This window comes from Sminthopsis crassicaudata, chromosome 4 (assembly GCF_048593235.1).
Source record: "Sminthopsis crassicaudata isolate SCR6 chromosome 4, ASM4859323v1, whole genome shotgun sequence".
Taxonomy (NCBI): domain Eukaryota; kingdom Metazoa; phylum Chordata; class Mammalia; order Dasyuromorphia; family Dasyuridae; genus Sminthopsis; species Sminthopsis crassicaudata.
The window spans coordinates 343,576,300-343,593,299 of record NC_133620.1 but is presented as its reverse complement, the minus strand read 5'-3'; the positions used below and the strand labels follow the sequence as shown (position 1 = coordinate 343,593,299).

Sequence of the window (17,000 nt, the reverse complement as noted above, 5' to 3'; positions counted from 1 at the left end):
CAGCTAGGAAGTGTTAAGTGTCTGAGACCAGATTTGAACTCCAGTCCTCCTGAATTCAGGGCTGGTGCTCTATCCACTTCGCCACCTAGCTGCCTTGGGAATTCTTAATGATTGCAAACTCAATGTGAGTTATTATTGTAATGTAGCAGCCAAAAAAGCAAATGTAGTCTTGGTTTGCATTAAAAAGGGCATGTCTTTCAGGAATCGAGAGGTGATAATCCCACTCTGCCCTTATCTGCATGATTGTGCTCAGTTTTGGGAACCACAGATAAAGAGCACTGACAAACTGGATTGTCCAGAGAAGGGCAATCAGAATGGTAAAAAGCCTTGAGGCCATGACAGGTTTGTAGATCAGTTTAAGAAATTTGGGAATGTTTAGCCTGGAGAAGAAAAGACTTTTGTGGTAGACATGATTGCTGTTCGCCGGCATTTGAGAGACTGTGTGTGTGTGTGTGTGTGTGTGTGTGTGTGTAGATGTGTAGGAGGGATTTTGTTTCTTTAAGGATAGAACTAGGAGGAATAGATAGACGTTAAAAAGGAATCAGTTGAAACTTGGTATGAGGAAAAACTTTCTGGCAATTAAAGTCTCAAAAATATAATGAGATCCCTGAAAAGGTACTGAGTGCCTCTTCCTGAGAGATTTTTGAGCAGAGGCTGAAAGACCCCTCAGTTATGTTATAGAAGGGATCATTCATTCAATATACAGAATAATATAGACTTTGGATTTGATGAGAGAAATAAGAAGTCATTTTAAGTGATAAAAACAGTATTATTTTTTAAATAGTGTTTTATTTTTCCAAATACATGTAAAGATAGTTTCCAACATTTTTGTAAAACTTCATATTCTAAATTTTTCTTCCTCTCTTATTCCCCCCCTTCCCAAGATAGTAAGTAAGCAATCTGATATAGGTTAAATATGTACAGTCCTTTTAAACATATTTTCACATTTGTCATGTTATGCAAAAAAAATCATACCAAAAGGGAAATAATGATGAGAAAGGTATAAATAGACAAAAATGTGAAAATACTGTTTTGATCTACATTCAATCTCCTTCCAATCTCTCTGGATGCAGATGGCATTTTCCATCCTAAGTCTGTTGGAACTGCCTTAATGACATTGTTGAGAAGAGCTAAGTCCATCACAGTTGATCATCACATAATCTTGTTGTTACTGTGTACAACATTCTCCTAATTCAGCTTACCTCACTCAGCATCAGTTCATATGAGTTTTTCTGGGTAAAGTGATTTTTTTATAGTAGCTTTTTATTTTGAAAATATGCAAAGATAGTTTTCAACATTCACCCTTGCAGAACCTTGTGTTCCAAATTTTTCTCCCTCTTCCCCCCTCTAGACAACAAGAAATCCATTGTATGTTAAGTATATGCAATTTTTATATGCATATTTCCACATTTATCATGTAAAACAGTATTTTTTAAAGAGAATGTTAATTCTGAATTTAAACATCAAATAACAAAAATAATAGAGCAGAGAAAGAGGAATTATACATGAAACTGTGGATCTTTATTACATTCAGTTTAAAAAAGCAGTATTTTAGGAAGATTCCTAAAAAGATATGGAAGTTGAATTAGATATTCAAGAAGTAGCCAAGGAGATAAGCTGTCACACTAATATAAAGTGTTGATGACTGTCAACAAAAAAAATGGCAGGATTTAGTACACATTCTATTTATGTATAAAATAATAGAAAGTTGTTTCTGAATCATCAGCAAATAAAGGCCCATAAGCTCATGAAAGACAAAACGTAAGAAATTAAAAACTGCAGTGTTCAGATATCTATATACAAACATAATGTATGAGTAAGAAGCAAAATGAACTAGAGTTCCTAAAGCAAGAAAACAAATTTAACCTTCTGAATGGTGACAAAGATTTAGTGAGATGAAAACCATGACTAAAATACAGTTCTCTATGATTAACTTCATTCAAAAGAAACGGGATATAGGATGTAGCATTGCTTGTTAAGATTTTATTATATGAGGAAAGTTACAAATTAAAATGGGTAGGCATGGTAAAGTATTTGGATTATCATTGCAGTGTACTACAGACCACTTAGACAAAGAGGAAATAGGTAGAAGTTCAGAAAAGAAATCACACATGCTGAGACATCAGAGAACATTTGCTAGAGGATTCTCTATGCTAGGATTAGAGCAGTTGATTTTCAAAGTTTATTTATTGTGTGATATGTTAATGATCAACAATTATTCCTACCCAGCTCACATTAGGGTTCTTTGTTCATTCTTATTTACTTTGGCTGTTATATAGTTGTAGCTAGTGTATAGTGTAGTTTGTATTCTGGGTTTTGGGATGGTTTTTTTGTTTGTTTTGTTTGCTTTGCCTTATTTCTTGAAGATTTTTCCTAATACTTATGAGTTTTAATTGCATTGTAATATCCCATTATATTTCTTTAAACATAGTTAATTTGTTTGACATTCAAATTGCTATCACTTTTTTTTCTGCACTTAGAAATAGTACTAATCTGAACATTTTAAACAGATAGCTCTTTTTGTTTTGATAGCATTTTCAATATTAGCTACTAATTTCTTATCACCTTCATAATAATGTCATTCTTCAAAAGGAGAAGGAACCAACTGGGGAAATTCTATTCTGGATTTGATTCCAATAAAGAAGGAACTTTGGAACTTTGAGTGGAAATGATTGGTCCAACTGTGAAGCAGATAGCTTAGATTTGAGAAAGTAGATTTCAGAGGATTTAGAGAATATCTAAATAGGAGTCTGACTAAGATTCTTCGTGGAAAATTAGTCCAGAAAGTATTTCCAAATTAATTAATTAAGTTTCATTGGTTTCCTGTTGCCTCCAGAATAGTACAAAAATTCTCCAATCTTTAAAGCCCTTTTTATCTAGTTTTCAGTCTGACTACATTGTTCCTCCCATGTTCTTTATGTTCCAGCCAAACTGGCCTATGTGCTATTCCTTATATGTCATATTTCATATCTCTATTCCCTGGAATTCTCTCTCTTCTCACCTGAACTCTGGAAATTCCCAACTCTCTTTAAAGATGAGCTCAAGTGTTTGCCTCCTGTAAAAGGCCTTTCTTGATTTCCCTGTTTGTTAGTGTTTCCTTGAGTGTTACTTTGTGTTGATTTTATATTGACTGTATATATGTTGTCTCTTCCCCTCCCCCCAGTAGAATGAAAATTCCTTGATTGGTTTCATTTTTGCCTTTGTGTCTAAGTTCTAACCCATATTAATCAATGTTTGTTGAATTGAATTGGAAAGGTCTCAAAAATGAAATTACAAAAATACCAAGATAAATATTTCTAGTGAGTAAAAAAGGGAGGGAATTTTTGAAGAGATAGATGCAGACACAGAGAGAATTTGTTAACTTAAGTAACACGTATAGAAGATGGAACAAGACTAGGTTACAATACTCAAAGGAATACAAAAGTATAGCATGGTTCTGCAAGGCAGTGTCAGAGAGTGAAAATTGAGTAAATTGAGTCTGGCAAGAAGAGTGGAGATCAGAGTAAGGCGTTTTCAAAGTTATTCTGGGGAGAAAGCAGCATTCAAGAACGGATAGAACCACTGTTCCACGGTGATAGAATGCAGGGCAATGGGATCACCAAGAGGAGGTAAAGCCGATCAGTTTTATTTTGCTTCTGTTTTCACTGCCAAGGAGAATTATCATTGGATGAGAAATGATATAAAATCCCCTTGACAAGTCTGAATCTCCACCAAGAATCCTGGAAGAATTGGCATGTGTAATTCTTGAGCCATTGGCACTAATGTTTGAAAGATTGTGGAGAGCAGGATCAAAGAGTGGCATCCCTATATTATTTGAAGGACTGGAAGAGGGACTAGACTACATATGTGTGGTTGAGGAATTCTGAACTGGTACAGAATGGCCTAGATGTCATATGAGAGCCTTCTGCACTTTGAGGATTGCCACCCAAAATGGGGAGGAATAGAGGCTAATGCATACCTCTAAGCCAGTGAACTTGACTTCAATTCCTAGTAAAAATTCTAGAGTAAATTGCTAAAGACATAGTAAGTAAACATCTAGAAAAGGAAGTGGTGATCCACTAGCATGGTTTCTATGCTAGGTCATGATAATCTCACCTTCCTACCTAATAATAATTCAGGAGAATCTTCTAGTATTTGTTTACCTGGAATTTTGCAAAGATTTAGTAAATTCTTTCATTCTGTTCTTGTGGAAAAGATACCAGGGCATGATAGGTGGATTTAACACTGCATGGAGGAGGATCCACAAGAGTCTTGACAGGTTAGAACATTGGCTAAAGTGAATAAAATGATGTTTCGTAGAGATAAATAGAGGAGAGTCTTATACTTGGGTAAAGCAGAGATAGCTAGCCAACTACTCCTTTCACAAGGATCTGGGATTTGGGTGGGAGTTTTATAACTTCAGTGAGCCAATATATATGGGGCAGCCAAGAAAGTTCATACAATCTTGGGCTTCATGAAGAGTCATAGTATCCAGAATGATGGCAGAACTAATAGCAAATGACAAGTGATACTCATTATTATGCCTGATAGCTTTCTCCACTGAGGTTTCTCCCATAAAGATGACTGTTAAACAAAGGAGGTAAACTGTTTGCTAACTACACCTACTTGGCTGCTATTAGTTCCTCTGACCAGTGTCAGTATGTCCTTGTATTCTTGTGTTCTTTTATATTTAATGTGTCTCATCTCTTCGGCTGGATTGTAAATTTCTCATATCCCATAGGTTTTTTCATGTCACCTTCTCCCTGACACATCTAGGATTTTGCACATAGTGTCTATCTGCATGCCCAATTTTCATCATGAGTGTATGATTTCACTATGCCCTTACTGTAGACTTGTGCTTCCTACAAGTCTCAACAATGCTGAACTGCTGTTCTCTCAATCTTCCTTCCCCATCCCCTGCTTTCCATTGCTGTTTTGTGCATTAGGTCCAGCTGGGGAAACTCGTAACCTAATGGATCAGTGGGGGAAGAGAAAGGGAAGGCCAGAATAAGCAGAGAAGAGCATTACTGGTTAAAGAGAGTGCTGTGACTTGACTGTCATCCTTCTTATTGAGTGATCTAAAGGGGTGTTAGTGACAGGTGAGGCAGAAATTTTTGGCATATCATTAGTTGTTTTTTAAACTTAGTCTTACTAGTATAGGATGAACACAATTAATACAATATCTGAAGTAAGAGTAGGAGTGGAAAAGCCCCCTCCAGATAAATAGGGTGTTCTTCATTTGACTTCCCCTTTGGAGTAATAAGGAAGAAATGTATTCCCCATTGTCCTCGTCTAAAAGTACCATGTTGGGCCCAGTTTTTTCAGTGGCTTCAGAGAGTTTTTGATAGTTTGCACCTAGAGGTCTGACAGAACAGAGCTTTCTGTATGAGTCATCGTGGTCCCAAACTGGGTTTTTTTTTTTCCCTAAATCTATATTACTATTTGCCTTGTCTTAACAGTGGTTTGAGTCCAGCCAATGACAGTGGAGCCAAAAAGAAGAAAAAGAAGCAGAAAAAGAAGAAAGAGAAAAACAATGAAACTTTGGATTCTGCCCAGGACCAGCCTGTGAAGGTAAAGGACCTATTTCCCAAGGCCCAGAGCCTTTCTCAGCTAAGAGTGTTGTAAGGAAGATATTGGTTCTCACTTGCTTAAAAAAAAAAAAAAAAAAAAACCCCACCTTATTTCTAAGGTTAGAAAAGTACTTCCTTCCCAATTGCCCTTTGACATAAGTGGTACAAATATCATCTTCATTTTATACATAATAAAGGGAGCAGTTAAATAACTTACCACTAATTACACAGCTAACAGGTAACCTAGACAAGATTTGAACTCATATTTTCTGATGCAAAATCTAGGGCTTTATCTAACCATACATCTCTTCAAGATAGAAAAATTGTATGTCTGTGATTTCCCAGACCCATCTTGTGAAAGGACCTGTGAGTCCTGTGAGTTCTCTGAAATAGTCCCTGTGGCAGAGTCCCTGGTGTTGAGGTGTCTAACCTGGTGTCTGGGTGAAAACTGACTTTTTTGTTTTTAAACAGTGGTGAGTCCCTAAGCCTGAGGCTCCAGGGTCTGTTCACTGTCATTGAAAACAAAACAAAACAAAACACTCATTGTATGATTGCTTATCATGCTATCCTAGATGCTATTGAAGAGTTTCTGTATAGTTGTGGTCCTTGCTTCCCAGAGCAAGATTGATGGAAGCATTGGCTATGACAGTAAAGCTGAGAGATTCGTGTTTGTAAATGGATAGGCCAGAAGTTATTCATCTAAATGAGTCTTAGGTGGCTATGTGCTTATCCTAGGGGTTCTACTAAGACTAAGGACATTTGATTAGTGTTCTGTCTCGGAGGCAGTCTTTGAGCCATTAAGGAAATCTTCTGACTATCTACTATTACAGTATATCTTATTTTGGACCCCAAACAGTAATTGCCTAGTTTATTTATAAAACTTGGCCCTTGAATGATTTTTAAAAAGTTATTTCTAATATTAACTTTGCTTGCAACGGATAACATTTTGTCACTATTGGAGGTAATCAAAGCTATTTACTTTAGTCCCTAACAACAATCCAGGAAAAAAAGAGTTGTAAAAACTCATCCTTTAATTGAAATTTCTCTTTCCAAAGTTGTCATTGTTCTCTTAATTGCCAAATCTGATGACCTTTTTTCAATCCTCATCGTTTTCAACTTCTCTTGATGTGTCTTGGTTTCTATGTCTGCACCTTTGCTGAGTCTTCATCCATAACCTAATTGTGGTTTATGTGCTTAATTGTGGATACATGCCATGGTTCCTCTTTTTGCTCTATACCAGTTCTTCCATTGAGCTCATCCCATTAGATCCATATACTATATGTAGATGACTCCCAGGTGGTACAGTGAGTCTGTAGTCAAGAAGATTTCTCTTCTTGAATTTAAATTTGATTTAAGATACTTAGTAGCTATATGACCCTGAACAAGTTACTTAACCCTTTTCTGTCTCAGTTTTCTCATCTGTAAAATGAGCTGGAGAAGGAAATGTCAGGCTTCCAGTATCTTTGCCATGAAAATTCACAAGGAATTATGAAGAGTTAGACACCACTGAAAAACAACTGAACTGAAGGTGACTGTCATCCAGCCCCAGCCTCTCTCTTGGGCTCTAATATGTACCTTGGCTCTGTACTTTGGCTCCCCATTTCAAACTAGATATCCCAAAATCATCTCTAACTCCATCCATCCCTCCTGGACTCACTATCTCCCTTTGACTCTGTCAAGGGTGCCACATCCTACGTTCACAACCTTAGTCATAGTATTATAGATTTTGAGCAAGAAGGAACCTTCAAGGCTATCCAGTTCTTCTCTCCCCGTTTTATGAATGAGGAAACAAAGACACAGTGACATGCATGTGGCTTCTACACCACAGTGTTTCTCACATTTTGCCCCTTCTGTCTGCTCAAATTGTCAGCACTCTTAAGTTCAAACCTCATTATTTATTATTTATGCTGCTGCAATAATCCCCTAATTGTTTTCCTTGCCTCAAATCTGTACCATCTCTAATATATCCTCCATATAGTTGTCATAGTGATGTGCCCATCATGCTCTATAAATTCCAATGCTCCTTTATTATCTCTATGACCAAATACACCAAATTGGCCTTGTTCTTACTATGACATTGCATCTCTTCCTTCCAGACCTAGATATTTTTTCCTTATCCTTTAGAATCCCTAGTTTCGTTCCAGATTCAACTGAATCACCACCTTCTGCATAATGCTTCTCCTGGTAAATGACCTTGTATTATATATATTTATATAGGGGAATGTGTTTATATAGGGGAGAGAGAGAGAGAAAGAGAGAAAGAGAGAGAGACAGACACAGGTTTTGTCTTTGTACACCTAGGGTCCAGTATCCTTGACATACAGTGAACACTAAATAAATGCATGTTAATTGATTGATTTATTATAAATTAATGATAAATATTCGTATCATTTAATAATAGATTCATAACACTCCAATATTCTAGAAATACTGTTTAGGCTACATGATCTCAAACATCCATCTCAAGAGCCCCTATAAAACGTGATGAAGCCATAATCATTGTTTCTTTTCTAAAGGAAGCTATTGCCTTACTTTCAATTTCTTTTTGCAAGGTCCCCAAGGGAAATGCTAGGATTTAAATTGAAGCCTTTTTGGGGTCAAAATAGAAACTTTACACCACACACTATAAGATTTGAAATCAGGTATTTTAAAGGATTTTTAAATATAAAGGAACTGACTGCAAATCCTACAGCCCCTGACTTACCACCAGTGCTTTAGTTCATCATCCCACATCTGCCACTAGGAAGTCTTTTGCAGTAATTTTAAAGATCTTGTTCTTAATAGAGTTAATATGACATTAGTATATTTTTCTCTTAGCCCAGCTTTTTCTTTCTCAGGTGAACTCTTTACCAGTGGAGAGAATCCAGGAAATACAGAAAGCCATTGAGCTGTTTTCAGTAGGTCAAGGACCTGCCAAAACGATGGAAGAAGCCAGCAAGCGTAGTTACCAGTTTTGGGACACCCAGCCTGTACCTAAGCTTGGTATGTGTTTCTTTCCTTTGTCTTAGACACAGAATTTGTCTTAACTGCACCAGAGAAGATTTGGAACATTACTGAAAAGGTGGTTTTTCTTCATGGTCAACCTATTTCCTTAAAACTATATGAGCCTGGTGGCCTTGGGTGGCTCAGTGGATAGAGCACTGGGCCTGGAGTCAGCAAGACCTGAGTTACTAGCTGTGGAATTCTGGGCAAGTCGATTAACCATTGTTTGCTTCACTTTCTTCAGCTGTTAAATGGGGGGGTTATAAAAATATCTACCTCACAGGATTGTTGTGAAGATCAAATAAGATCATAATTGTAAAGTGCTTGGCACAATGCCTAACACCATAAAAGTGTTAGCTGCTATTATTATTATTAATGTTGTTAATAAGGTGATTTTTAAAAATAAAAATATCTTTTACTGATATAATATTGAAGAATAGTTCAAAATAAGATTGCATAAGTAGACTGATGTCCAGGTTATTGAGAACTTCAATTGCCAAGTAGTATATTCTTGCTTAAGACAAAGTTGTAAAGATCAGGTAAATGTTTGTACAGAATAGAATATATATGTGTATCTCTGTATACAAAGGTAGGGTATTAATATTTGATTACCTATTTTAATCCTAAACTGGCTTTCTTAATACCACTTAGCAAAGTAACCAACCAATTCCTTTTTCGTTTTAGTGCGTTAGCTGACTTCAAGGTCATTCTAAAATCAGTTTAACCTAAGTAGGAGTGATAGGTTCATATCTACCTGTATTATTGTGTGCACTTCTGCTTAACACATTTCAAGAACAATTTCATTGAGCCAGAATTAGTTCATAGGATCAATCACTAAGATTATTGGACAGTTGGGTATATTACCTTGTGGAAAATATTGAGATTTCAGTCTTTGAAGATCAGATCTGATAGAGAATGGAAAAAAATAACAATCTGGCTAAGGGCAACTCATATCTGGTCCTCAGGTCCTAAAATACAAAAGGGAGACGGCAGACACCCTATAGAGTCAGATAACAAGAAATTATTGCTTCACACCAGCTTAGGGAGCTCATCATTCCAAGAGATGGTGCTGACCAAACATATATTTCTCAGATGGGCTTGCTTCCTGTTAGGAAAAATATAAATATAAATATAAAATAGCATACTATTTGTATATCTGCTTCTTTTAACAAATATCAGCAACTGAGATGTGATTGTTTGTGTATGTGCAGCTTCCCCCACCTGCCTCTTATTAAACTTTTCTCTGGTTAACTGAATTGGGAAAGCAGTAATCCAGCATGTTAAATCCACTTGGGGCAGGTAGATTAAGTTTAAATCTCTGACCCTCTCTCTGTTATTCTGTTTTGGGAGGTGCAGTCTGAACTACCTACATAGCCTTAAGTATGGATTTGTGTAATTTTCCCTTGGAAAGCCATATCAGGTCAGTGTTTGTCAACTCATGTGTCAGGAAGAGATTCCCCCTGTTCAGGAAGAATTACCAGCCAATTCATTGCTAGTAAGTAAGCTTTGTCAGTGCAACTTTCTCACAACGCTGAAGAGTAAAGCGACTAAGCCAAAGGAAATTCCTTTGTTGTGAATGGATTGACTGAGGAGGCCATATAAAGCTGAAACTGAAGGTGTGCTTCCAGTCATTACCAGCTCGGAGCTAGTTACAGCCTGTTTTTCAGATCTCCTTCCCACCCTTCCTTATCCATATCTACTTGTCCTCCTGCAAAACTTTAGATGACCAAAGATAACTTTACTTGGAGCAAAACATTGAGGATAGGAATGAAGTGAGGTGGGAGGAAACTACTTCCTAAAAAAATAAGAGATTAAAATATCCCAGCAGTATCTTTCATTCATTGAAATATATGAAGAGGTATGATGTAATTTATGTATGTAACTTAGCCAAACTGTTTTCATAGTTCATTCATTTAGGAACTTTTAAATGGGTTAGTTGACTAACATGGAGAGGTATAGGGAGAGAGTACTGATCTGGAACTGAATTTTATTCCTATCTCTTCCACCATTGACTCTTTAGGTAGTCTAAGACCAATTGGTTTTTGTTGTTGTTGTTGTTGTTGTTGTTTGTTTGTTTTTGTTTTTGTTTTTTGCTGTGTGTTGTGATTTCTCAGTCTATTGGAAGCAGAGCCACTGGCTTTCCTTTTAAGGGTTATCATGAAAACCTATTTAATTGCATCTAAAGGCCCTGAAATCTCCAGGAAAAGATAAGTTGAGATAATGTATTTTATTTCTCTTGAACATTTGGACAGGTTTACTAAAACTGTCCTGTTATAATCAAAAAAATTTTTTTGATATCCTTTGTGAGTAGAAGGCAGCTAAGTGGCCTAGTGATGTAGTATCAGGTAGACTCATCTTCATGAATTCAAATCTAGCCTCACACAAATCTCCTAAGCAGATGTTTGACTCTGGGAAAGTTAACCTTATTTGCCTCAATTTCCTCATCTGTCAAATGAGCTGGAGAAGGAAGTAGAAACCACTCCAGTATCTTTGCCAAGAAAACCCCAAAATGGGATCGTAAAGAGTTGGACATGGCTGTGATGATCAAATATTCACAGAAGTATGAACAAAACATGATGTTGAATTTTATAGAAGAGTCGTTAGACCTGTAATCCAGAACTCTTCAGCATCAATTAAGGAACACTTTTTAAATGAGCTAACCTATGTAAATACTTCATGGAAGGTTAAAACAGTTTGTTGAACTGAGGAGTTATATCCCACCTTTGCCTCTATGTGACTCCTAGACAGGTTCTTTTCCAGTTTATTGTTTCTGTCATTAATATAAAATAAGTACTTGAATATTTATTAATACAGATACTACTAATGCATTAAAGTCATATAGCATTTCCCCTCTATTTTGTTTTTCATGGATAATATCTTCTGTCCTTCCTAGTCCCTATTCACCAAACAAAGCTAGAATTATTTAGAAGTTTAAAATACTTCCAATTTACATTAGAAGACTTAAAAAGACTTAAAAACAGCATATTTCCTGGATACCTGTAGTAATTTTATTTTTACTACCAAAAAGTCAAAACTTGCTTTTTTTTTTTTTTTTTTTTTTTTTAATTTTTCTCAGAGGCCTACCTAAAAGATGTGAATTGGTTTTTGTGGCTATGAAGAGGATATCTTATTTCTTTAAATTTTCATAAATCTCCCTTTTTCTGTTTTCAAATGTTAAGAGGTGGTTGCTTGATGTTGCTTCAGATTTTTTCTTATAATTTGGTCATTTCTAGACTATGAAGAATAGCAGACTAGAAGGAAGGGAATAAAGTTTAGAACTTTAATTTGATTTCTCTTATTCAGAAATACATTTTTCTAATCTCTCCCTCTTTTTCTTTTTAAATATTTAATCAATTTTTAAAAAAACTCCATTGTCATTTCCCATTAAATTACCTGCCCTCTCTTGGCAAAAACTGTAGCCAAGCAAAATAAGTTATTACATTGGGCAGGATTGGTAAAATGCAACTCGTTCTAAACCTCGAACCTGTCATATCTGTGCCAGGAGACACATTCTATTCTTTAGTCCTTTAGGATACTGCATTGCTCAAACTCTTGAGCAGGTGCTCTTTTCTTATATGTTATTGTGATCATCTTCCTGTTTCTCCTTTCTTGGCCCTACAGAATTTCCTGCAGGTTCCTCTAGTGATGTTAATCATTTCTTAGCATAATTATATTCCATTACATTCCTGTGTGTCCATTTGTCTAACTCTCCCATACCACTTTCTTTCCCATTCTTTGCTACTTCAAAAGTGTTATTATAAAAGTTTTTGCATTTTGAGATCTCTACTGCTTGGCTTCGGAAGTGTCTAGTGGTGTTTATCACACAATCAAAGAATAGATACAGTTCACTAATTCTGTTTACTAGTATGGTTCGAGTAATTACTCGAACCATAATATAATTAATTATCATCATACCAGCAATGCATCAATGTGCCTCTTTTTTCCTTAGTCCCCTCAGTCTAAACCATTTTTATTTTTTCATCTTTTGTTATCTTTACCAGTAATAGTTCTTTATGAATACAGTTCTATTTCATTATAGATTGGTTAGATGTCTTTTCAAGTGTTATTTCTGTCCACTGTCTTTGGTCCACTGTCATAATTTTATAACTTATAAGCTTCAGTTCCCTACATTAAAGACCAGGGAGATAGATAGGGCTGGGGAGAATAATGGAGAGAGAGAAAAATTAAAAGATAGGAAATTTCCTGTGGAATTTTTGAGTGAGTTGAAAATTCTCATCATCATTAGTATTTCCTAAAATTCTTACCCTTCATTGAGTTTTTTATAAAGTTAGGGAATAGCAAGTTCTCTTTAATTGTTTAATACTGAGATCAGAACTTAGGAAGCGCTTATTGTGAAAATAATCTCCACAAAGACCAGGTAAAGTCCCATAATTCTAAGCCATCAGGTCTCCAGTGGTTTTAGGTGATAAATGTGATTCACATTTATATACGGCTTTTGGTTTATAGACTCTTTCCTTCAAAAAAATTATTTCATTTTGTCATAAATTCTGTGGCTATTCTGCTGAATTTATGAAATTGATGTTTATTTCAACTAAAAACATTTGTTATATTGTAGTTTGGGATAGAATTGTAATACATGTTCTGTTGGATGATGAATAAAAAATTTTCCAATATTTAAAAAAAAAAAACAACTAGGAGATGAGTGAGGGCAAATATTATCCATATTTTAAAAATAAGGACATTGAGATCTTCAAAGGTTTGTGAGTTGCATATAGTCACTGTTTCAATCTATGGTGATTCAGGCTCAGAATTTGAATGAAATGAGACATATGGAGACCATATAACAGACCATATAACATGTAGCTTGCAGAAGGAAGTTTATTTGACATTACAAGGAAAGATTAATTCAGCAGAAATAGTGTTGATTCATTTGGACACAACTACCCTCAACTCTCCACAGAGGCATGCCTCGTTAGGAGAGTTGTGTTAACTTGCATAGTCAAGCCTAAGGACCACCAGCTCTCTGTGCCCTTAGAAAACTGGAGAGCTGTGTTAGAGGTTTGAGCCTGAGTCCCCCAGGCTAGGTCAGTCTAGGATGGTTTCATTGCCTTTTAGGGAAAAACTAGTCTTACCTACCTCATAAGAACTTTTCAGTCCTTATGTTGCTCCTATCTTAATGGTCTCCTAGGGAATCTTCCACCACTTAAATGACCCTAGGGCTATTACTGGACAACCCTGACCCCAGGACTATCTGGTAGAACACTAGGGGAAAAGAAGAACACAAAGGAGAAGCAAATTCAACAAAAAATCCTTTGAAGGAGTACAATTCATATGGTGGAGATGATGTCACATTCATTTCATAGTAGATTTTCCCATGTCAAATAGTGAGAGTCAGCAGTACCTAAAACATTAGAGCCATAGCACAGGTAGTAATTTTTTTTTTTTTTTTAAATCAGTCACCAGTCCTTTTTTTGTTCTAGGGTCATATGCAGTAAGATAGCTAAGGAGCAGTTTACATTTTTGTATACAAACGTGTCTAAATTTTGTTCTTGGAAATTGTATTTTATTTTTTCCAATTACATGTAAAGATAGTTTTCAATATTTATATTTATAAGATTTTTAGCTCCAATATTTTCTCCATTCCTCCCTCCCCAAGATGGCAAAAAATTTGATCTAAGTTGTACACATGCAATTGTATTAAATATATTTCCACATGAGTTATGTTGTGAAAAAAGAAACAGCAAAAGGGAAAAGCCACCCCCCCCCCCAAATAATTCAAATAGTATGCTTCAATCTGCTTTCAGACTCTTTAGTTTTTTCTCTGGATGTGTATAGTATTTTCCATCATGAGTTTTTTGTTCCTGAGAAGAGCTAAGTCCGTCATAATTGATCATCACACAATATTGCTATTACTGTGTACAGTGTTCTCCTGATTTCTATTCACTTCACCAGCATCAGTTCGTGTAAGTCTTTTAAGATTTTTCTGAAATCTACCAGCTAATCAATTTTTTATAGCACGATAGTATTCCATTACATTTATTTATTTATTTATTTTGTTATATGTTTTATTTATTTTATTAAACCTTTCCCAATGACATTTTTTAAAATTATATATATATATATATATTTTTATAATATTATCCCTTGTATTCATTTTTCCAAATTACCCCCCCTCCCTCTATTCCCTCCCCCCGATGACAGGCAGTCCCACACATTCTACATGTGTTACAATATAGTCTAGGTACAATACATGTGTGTGAATATCATTTTCTTGTTACACAATAAACATTAGAATCCGAAGGTACATGCAACCTGGGCAGACAGATATCAGTGCTAACAATTTACATTCACTTCCCAGTGTTTCTTCTCTGGGTGTAGCTACCTCTGTCCATCATTGATCAACTGGAAGTGAGTTGGATCTTCTTTATGTTGAAGATTTCCACTTCCATCAGAATACATCCTCATACAGTATTGTTGTTGAAGTGTACAGTGATCTTCTGGTTCTGCTCATTTCACTCAGCAACAGTTGATTTAAGTCTCTCCAAGCCTCTCTGTATTCCTCCTGCTGGTCATTTCTTACAGAGCAATAATATTCCATAACCTTCATATACCACAATTTACCCAACCATTCTCCAACTGATGGACATCCATTCATCTTCCAGTTTCTAGCTACAACAAAAAGAGCTGCCACAAACATTTTGGCACATATATGACTCTTTCCGCTCTTTAGTATTTCTTTGGGATATAATCCCAGTAGTAGCGCTGCTGGGTCAAAGGGTATGCACAATTTGATAACTTTTTGGGCATAATTCCAGATTGCTCTCCAGAATGGCTGGATTCTTTCGCAACTCCACCAGCAATGTATTAGTGTCCCAATTTCCCCACATCCCCTCCAACATTTATCATTATTTGTTCCTGTCATCTTAGCCAATCTGACAGGTGTGTAGTGGTATCTCAGAGTTGTCTTAATTTGCATTTCTCTGATCAGTAGTGATTTGGAATATTCCATTACATTTATATACTACTACTTGTCCAGCCATTCCCAATTAATGGACATTTCCTCAATTTCCAATTCTTTGCCATCACAAAAAGAGGCTGTTGTAAATATTTTTATACATATAGGTCTTTTTCACTTGTATACAGACTTAGATAATTTGTCTAACTTAATACAAAATCCTGACCTATACCATTAGCTATATAGTGTTCCCAGACTCACAGGGCAGAATTTCCCTTCCCTAGGACCCTTGAAAGAGAGAGGAAATATCAAACCTCTGGCCTTTCAGAGGTCTCTCCTAAAAGACTGTCACTTCTTTCCACAGTTGTGTTGTTAAAATAATAATAATAAGTAAGACCCTCTCCAACCCCAGGAAGCATCTCCTTACACAGTATCTAGTTGTTCAGCCTGCCTCAAGGCTTCATTCTCTGCTGTCTCTCTAAACACTCCCGAAAATCCCCTGACTTCTTACCCCTGAAACTAGGGGGAGAGGGGGAAGGAGGGAGGGAATGATGATTCTTTCTTGGATTTTCCTTTTTTTATTTAGAGAAACTTTTGACTTTCTTATTGTTAGAAAACCAGGCACTTCCCCAGAATTCTAGTCCCTCTTACTGCCTGTTAAGCTACCACTGTCCCTACTTGGTTAAACTCATTAAAAGTTCTTGATAGCTTGCTTTGCATCTTGCAGCTAACTTTATATTTTTCAAGCCACAGACTAAAATGAGCCCTACATTTTTCATGCCTTTGATATTTCTCCTTTGTCAGAAGACTGCTAGAAAATCAGAGAAAGCTTATGGTAATTTTATGACAGCCTTGTGAAGGATATATGGGGGGGCCCTGGTTTAGTCAAAGAATCCATTGATTCCAAATCAATTGGACTTTATAAAAAATTAGCTTGGTAGTGCAAGACTTCTGAGAGCCATTGCGTAAAGGGCTGGGTCAGAGCAGTAGGGAGAAAAGGAACATAGAAGAAACAGAAACCAGCTCATCTCTACTGAGGACATGACATCAGAGCAGAGAAGACCAAGCCTATCTTATCCATACCATATAAAACCCCTCAAGAAAGTATGAAGCAGTCTGATAAGCATGTGGGTGCTGAGAGGGAAAAATCAAAAGAGACATCTTAGGGCTTTTTAGAAATATAAGCTTCAGGGCAGCTAGTTGGTACAGTGGATAGAGCACTAGCCCTGAAATCAGGAGGACCTGAGTTCAAATCTGATTTCAGACACTTAACACTTCTTGGCTGTGACCCTGGGCAAGTCCCTTAAACCCTGCTTTCAGAAAAAACAAACCAAAAAAAGTATAAACTTAATTGGATACTTTAATATTCATATGAAGTGTTGTCCTACCTAGGAGGGACAATAAAACTTGGGATGCTAAAGGAAGTAGCCAAAATAAAATTCCATTTCTCAGCATCCTAGGCCCATCACCAAAAGCTGTGATCCTACCAGGGCTCTTAGCTTTGCTTTTGGTGTTTAAATGGTGAACATGCTATAGCAGCTTTGTTCTCTCTC

General features: G+C 36.2%; 1 protein-coding gene across 1 annotated transcript in view; it reads left to right on the top strand.

Annotated features, from left to right (window-relative positions):
- The window catches only part of NMT1 (N-myristoyltransferase 1), a 54,544-nt gene that overhangs the window by 20,817 nt on the left and 16,727 nt on the right, over window positions 1–17,000 (top strand). The window contains exons 2-3 of the mRNA XM_074261031.1: window positions 5,439–5,550; window positions 8,387–8,531. Of these exons, the coding sequence (XP_074117132.1) occupies window positions 5,439–5,550; window positions 8,387–8,531 (257 nt within the window). The remainder of the gene's footprint in view (window positions 1–5,438; window positions 5,551–8,386; window positions 8,532–17,000) is intronic.